The sequence below is a fragment of the Aptenodytes patagonicus genome, chromosome 3, assembly GCF_965638725.1.
Source record: "Aptenodytes patagonicus chromosome 3, bAptPat1.pri.cur, whole genome shotgun sequence".
Lineage (NCBI taxonomy): Eukaryota > Metazoa > Chordata > Aves > Sphenisciformes > Spheniscidae > Aptenodytes > Aptenodytes patagonicus.
In genome coordinates, this window is record NC_134951.1 from 67571759 (window position 1) to 67578325 (window position 6567).

Below are 6567 nucleotides of genomic sequence, written 5' to 3' on the forward strand. Positions count from 1 at the left end.
ATGGGCCGGTGGCGCGGCCGGGCGCGGGGCGTCGCGGTGGCGGTGGCGCACGGGCTGTGCTCGGGCTCGCTGAACATCCTGCTGAAGTTCCTGCTGGCCCGCTACCACTTCGCCTTCCTGACGCTGCTGCAGTGCCTCAGCAGCGCGGCGGCGGCGCTGGGGCTGGAGGCGCTGCGGCGGGGGGGGCTGGCGGCGCTGCCGCCCTTCGGGCCCCGCCTGGCGCGCCCCTTCGCCGCCGTGGCCGCCCTGGCCACGCTGCAGTCCACCCTCACCCTCTGGTCGCTGCGCGGCCTCAGCCTCCCCATGTACGTCGTCTTCAAGCGCTGCCTGCCTCTCGTCACCCTCCTCACCGGCGCCCTGGTGCTCCGCGACGGCATGCCCTCGCCCGGCGTCCTCGTCGCCGTCCTCATCACCACCTGCGGCGCCGCGCTGGCCGGTGAGTGCGACCGCGACCGCGACCGCACCGGAGGGACGGCACGGGATGGGGCGGGACGGGGCGGGCGGCCGCGCCGCGCCGCGGGGCGCCCCGACGGCGGCGCCGCCTCGGCACCGGCAGCCCCCGCCGCTCCGGCTGGGCTTCGGGGCGGGACGGGGCGGGCAGCGGCAGCCCGGTGGGAAGGGTGCGAGGATACGGGGGCCGTGCAACCCCGGGAGGCAGCTGCAACCCCACTGTGGCAGGCGCAACCTTACGGGGACAGGTGCGACCTTGCGGGGGTGGATGCAGCCTCGCTGTGACAGGTGCAATCTTGCAGGGCTCAGTGCAGCCTTGCGGAGATAGGCGCATCCTTATGGGGGTCGGTATAAACCTATGGGAGTAGGTGCAATCCTACGGGAGTCGGTGCAACCTTATTGCAACCCTATTAGGGAAGGTGCAACCCTACAGAGCGAGGTGTGGTCTTACGGGGGGTGCGTGCAACCTTACAGGGGTAGATGTAACTTTCTGGCGGCAACTGCAACCCCATGGGGGCAACTGCAGCCCTACTGGGGTAAGTGCAATCTTACAGGGGTAGGTGCAACCTTTGGGGTCAGCTGCAACCCTATGGGGCTGGGGGCCCTACCTGCGTTGATTTCCAGCCGAGGGGTAGGCAGGGTGGGAGGCAAAGCTGGCTCTGCGTGGCCCGGCGACACTCCTGGGTTGGGGGCTGCCCCAGGGAACAGAGCACACCCACATGGCGAGTAGCTTAATCTGCAAAGAAGCTTGACTGGGGGCTCAGCAGGGAGGCTCTCGCTGTGAGGGCCCCACGCAGCTTGGCCTTGTTTTGGGGAGCAGGAGGGGAGAAGGAGGGCCGGGGGGCTGGAGGGCAGGCAGCCCGGCCAGCCGGAGCTGACGTGTGCCCTCACTGGCAAGAGGATGCCCAGCGTGGCTGTGCGTATGTGCAATTTTAGCTGCAAATCTCCCGTAGTGTCTTCACAAAAGGGAGAACGCAATCTGATTTTGGCTGCAGGATTTAGGGGAGAGTGGATGACATTCAATAGGTTTGCAGCACACACACACACAAAAAAAAGATACATCTGTTGGGAGGTAAGTGTGTCCAGCCTTGGCAAAAGCATGACAAATCTTAGGAGTTACGGAAAGGGCACTGGTGCCTATTTCCTAAATATCCCCCCAGCCCAAAACGGTGCTCTCTTTCTGTCTCACATGCAAAAACAATGCTTGTTTCTTTCTGTGATTCTCCTGACAGGAGCTGGTGACCTGAGCGGGGATGCTATGGGCTATGTGACAGGCGTGCTGGCCGTGCTGATACACGCTGCCTACCTGGTGCTCATTCAGAAGACCAGTGTAGATAGTGAATACGGACCCCTGACAGCTCAGTACGCCATCGCTGTTTCGGCCACCCCTTTTCTCATCATCTGCTCCTTTGCCAGCATGGATTCCATCAACGTCTGGTCATTCCCGGGGTGGAAGGACCCCGCCATGGTATGCATCTTTGTCGCTTGCATCCTGATTAGCTGTGCCATGAACTTTACCACCCTTCACTGCACTTACATTAACTCGGCTGTGACCACCAGCTTTGTGGGGGTGGTGAAGAGCATAGCAACCATCACAGTGGGCATGGTGGCATTCAATGATGTGGAGCCCACAAAGTTATTTATAGCCGGTGTCGTGGTCAACACCTTGGGGTCTGTCATTTACTGCGTGGCCAAGTACATTGAGACCAGACGGCAGAGCAATTACGAGGACCTGGAGAAAGAAGCTAGAGAAGAGGAGGAGAAAAGGCAGGCTGGGGACCAAGCACTGTTCGCGATGGAGGAGATTTCCCAGGAGGAGGGGGCTGGGGAAGCAGCAGTGGAAGAATCAGCCACAGGGAACAGCCAGAGCAGAGAGGAGGAGAGGGACGGCACTGAGAAACCTGCCAAGGGACCGGCGGTCCAGGGAAAAGCCACCGGCACACAAGAAGTGAACAGGAGCTTGCTGAAGGATGCCTATCTCGGAGTATGGAGGTTGGTGAGGGGTGCTAATTATATAAAGAAGGATTATTTGATAGAAAATGAAGAGCTACCAAACCCTTAAAAAGCAGGTTTGAAAACCTATTGCTTGAGGACAGACACCTGGTTCTCTGTACAGGGGGAAAGGCAGAGCATACATTTCCACATCAATGCTGACAAATCCAAATCATGTAGGATGACTTTACCTCATTGTCAAAAAGCAAAAGGTCAGAGTTTGCTCGTGCTTTGGGCTTGCTTTCAGCTGCTTTCAGTACATCAGTTTAGACCCACCACAGCTAAAGGTGCCGAGTCCTCTGCTGTGGATACAGAGAGAGTTGGGTAGCAGCAAGTCACGGTGCGCTTGCCCAGCAGCCTGGGCCATGTGGGACACCAGTACCATTAAGTTAGTCGGCAGTGCCAGTGACACGGCGGTGGCCTGTAGCTTAGCTTGTGTCTGGAGCCTTGTGATTTTAACACCATTCGGAGGCTCTGTCGATGTGCTTCCGTATCTGTATCCATCTAATTATAGGTAGTCAATATAAATATATTCCTGCAATATATAAGCTCCTATTAACTGTACTTTTATGTGCTCCTCTGTGTCGATACAATTGCAACAGAGCTAGAGGTTGTGCCACTTCAATTACATTGGTGTAGAATCACCCTCTTAACTGAAGAATTGAAACTCTCCCTGATTCCGTGGCCAGGCTGGGCCTTGGACCTGGTTTACATTGGGTAGTTTGTGTCTTCAGTAGAAATACTTTTGTCTTGCGGTGGTGTACATGAGAACAGAACCAGATCTGAACTTTTAAGAAGCTGTGGTCAGCAAAAGAAGGATGTTTTTCTATGAGCTTTAACTACATGTAGCATTGGGAATATTAGTTTGACCCAAATAAAAGGGATTGGAAATGTTGGACTGTATTGATTTGATTTGATTTGGGAGGGCTATAAAAAAAACAGGGGGACGGTGCGTGCCTTGTGCTATCCCCTCCTTGTACCCTAAAGTCGGGTGAATCAGAGCCTGGCTTGGAACCTAGGTGTCCTCTCCATCTCCCTCTCTCGGAAGTACAGGCTGATAGGAGAACTGGGGACACCACCTCTGCCGGGGTTCCCAGGAGTGCTTTTGCAGGACAGTTTTGCTGTATCCTGGCCACGTGTTGGGACATGGCTTTGTGCGTATCAGCCCTTGCTGTCCCCGCGCTGTGGTGTCCAGTGGCAGAAAGTGCGGGCAGGCAGGCAGGCAGGCAGGGAGCTGCAGTGTGCTCCGGCAGATCGCACGGCCGAGCGCTCGCGGGCAGGGATGCTCGGTGCACTCGGCACGGAGACATCCGTGGCTTTGGTGGAAGCTGCTGCCTTGCACCCAGACTGTCCCCGCGGGCTGCGAGGGGCAGCGCTGCCTCTCCACCCTGGCCGTTCCAGCGGTGGGGGAAGCGGGAAGCAGGCGCTCCGGCGGGGCCTCTACTGAGCATGCTAATATTTTGTACCACATGCATTTAACGGGAAAGATGGGGAAACAAGCATTTGAGTATTTCTTAGCCTGGGGATACCCTTTTGGGAGGCGGGAGTCCTTGGGTCAAACTTTTGCTCAGAACTAGGCAGAGAAGAGATTTGACTCCGAGTCTTCCTCATCCCAAAAGGGTGCCCCAACCATTGGGCCGTCTTGACCACAGGCTGAAACAAGTTGTTATCATCTCCTGAAAAAATGAACCAAGTTTGTTGTTGTTGTTGTTGTTGTTATTATTAATTAAGCCACTGAACTGAAAATCAATTATTGCCACAGCCGTAATTAATCAGTGCCTAGCCCAATGCCTTCTCAAGCCAAGCAGGCAGCATTAGCCTCACAGCGCGTTCAGCGCTGAAATCCGAAATGAGCAATTTACCCAGTAGGGAATATTTGCAAAACTTATCTCTGGGGAAGCTTTAGATTCTTGTCAATAAATGCAGGCAGAAACATCAGGTGCGACAGTATGTTTTTTGAGTGAGTGCAGAAGTTGGGTGACCTGGCATCACCCATGAATTTTGAAAGAGGCGGTTGTAAAGACGTTCAGGCTAAAAGCCTGTAGCTGCTGAGCTGGGGGACGGGGCGTGGAGATCTGTGCATCACACGTTATGTATAGCTTGTGTTTAAGAGCCGAGAGGTACTGGCTGTATGCCAAAATACATTTACTTTCTACTCGAGCTCCATATGGCACCTTTTGCAATAAAAGCACTATTTATTGTTTATAGGCTGATATAGTAGGGGTTTTGTTAGTTTTTCAAACACATCCTAGACTAAAGAAGTTTGTGCCTATGACTTGTAGTTGCTGTATTACTGAACTCATTATGACGTTGAACTGCATTGTAATCATACAGATGGCTGAAGAGAAACCCACATTTCTGATCTGTCCTCACTGCGCTCAGTGTTTTCTGTCCACAAGAAATGTGGATCTTTTTACCAGCTGGATGCCAGTCTTAGATCCCGTAGCGAACGCTCGGTGTTTGGCACGTGCTGTAGAAAGCTCTCCCCTGGGCTTTTGTTGCAGGACTCTTTCCTGGGGGTGTTCAATGTTTTGCCGCTTACTGTTGTTGGAGTATTAGTAGAAACTTGCGGAAATGCGAACAGTTTTGACTCTTAAAAAAGCTGCTGTTATGATGTTGTACATTTGCATGTATAGTCGAAATGTGATTATATTGTATTCTGTTTAAACCTGTAAATTCCCTAAATTAAAATGGGAATTTGGCAAATGCAATCCACTTTTTCAGTAACGGAGACTGTCACACAATAAAATAAAAATACTGCCTCGTGCTGAGGTATTTTAATAGCATCAGTGGAAGACTGCAGAATAAGATGTGGGAATAAAATGCACTGCTTTCCAAAAGCCTTTTGGTTTTCTTATTGTTGCTACTCCGGGGTGCTCATTTCTGATTCATTTATAGTTATTCTTGTGCCTTTATACCATCCAAGTTTCCTGAACATGTGACCGCACACTATAAATACTGTTGTGGACAGAGGGACTGAGGACAGACAAAGGAACACAGGAATCTGAAGTGGCTGAGTCCTCCGTACAGCTTGAAGTTTCTGTGGTTCTCAGCAGTGATTTCTTTGGTTACATATTCAAGATGATTTAGTGTCACTAGTGTAACTACTGTAACTTCGGAATAAATAAAAATAAGATGCTTATTATTAATAGTTATATTATAAAATCATTGCATTATTAAAGGACTTAATATTGATTTTATTTTACAATGTTAAGTATTGGTATTACCAGCTATGTCACATGGCAACCCTAGGAGATGACCTAAGCATTAATTTTTACCTGTTTGCTTCGGATGAAAGGTATGTAACACGCCCGTGGCTGAAACTGGGTTGTACCAGACACTGGGGCTGATGTTTATTGCAGAATTCATCTTAGAGCTCCACACAAATGTGCCTGCAGGATGGTTTAGAGAAAGAAACTGTCCTTGTTCCAGGATAATGAATGAACCTGATGCACAATGACTGCTTTGAGAATAAACGTTAATTTCGGTGTCAACACATCATCAGGTAACACCTGCTCTAGCACTACTCTATACGCACGCACATGCAAACACACACACACAAATACACATGCAACAGGAAAACGAAAGCCAGACTGGCTATCTTTTCTAACAAAGAAATGAAAGGGAGGCCAGATTATTTGGAGGCAGGGACAGTTAAAATTTCTAAGGATAAGTAAAAAATTTGCATACATCACTGACAAACTGATCCTGCATTTACCATCACTTCCAGAAGGAAAATGAACAGCAACCTACAAAAAAACAGGTGAAAGACATTTTAGAGTTTATTAAGCAACACTCCACAGCCCTGTGTACGTCCGGGGATAGTTTATTGCCAGTGTTTAACAGCCTCCTGTAATTTGTTTACGTCTGTTTGCTGCAGGCAAAGGCTTCGGTAGGCAGAAAGGTGCAAGTCCTTCAGCTCTGGGTTCTAAATTAGCAGTTGAACTGCTGCTTGTCATGGTTAAGGTTTAACACCACAGATTCCCGTCTCCTTGCCCTCTTTGCCTGTGTCCTGTAGAATTTCACATACCGCTTTGAGGTTTCTTCTGTGGTTTTTCAACCTGAAGCGTCTAAGCGCAGTGCAGGCAATCAGCTCTGCCTCTCAATTAGCTGCTGTATTCATGC

At 51.1% G+C, this 6567-nt stretch overlaps 1 protein-coding gene across 1 annotated transcript; it reads left to right on the plus strand.

Moving 5' to 3' along the window:
• SLC35D3 (solute carrier family 35 member D3) lies at positions 1-5583 on the plus strand. The gene is made up of 2 exons (XM_076333687.1): positions 1-436; positions 1683-5583. The coding sequence occupies exons 1-2, from the start codon at positions 1-3 to the stop codon at positions 2510-2512; spliced, it is 1266 nt and encodes a 421-aa protein (XP_076189802.1). The 3' UTR covers positions 2513-5583.
• Positions 5584-6567: the final 984 nt, after the last annotated feature.

Coding starts and splice junctions, on each gene's coding strand:
- SLC35D3 (XM_076333687.1), top strand. CDS start 1: ATGGGCCGGTGGCGCGGCCGGGCGCGGGGCGTCGCGGTGGCGGTGGCG. Junction 437..1,682: donor CTGCGGCGCCGCGCTGGCCG/GTGAGTGCGACC, acceptor TTCTCCTGACAG/GAGCTGGTGACCTGAGCGGG.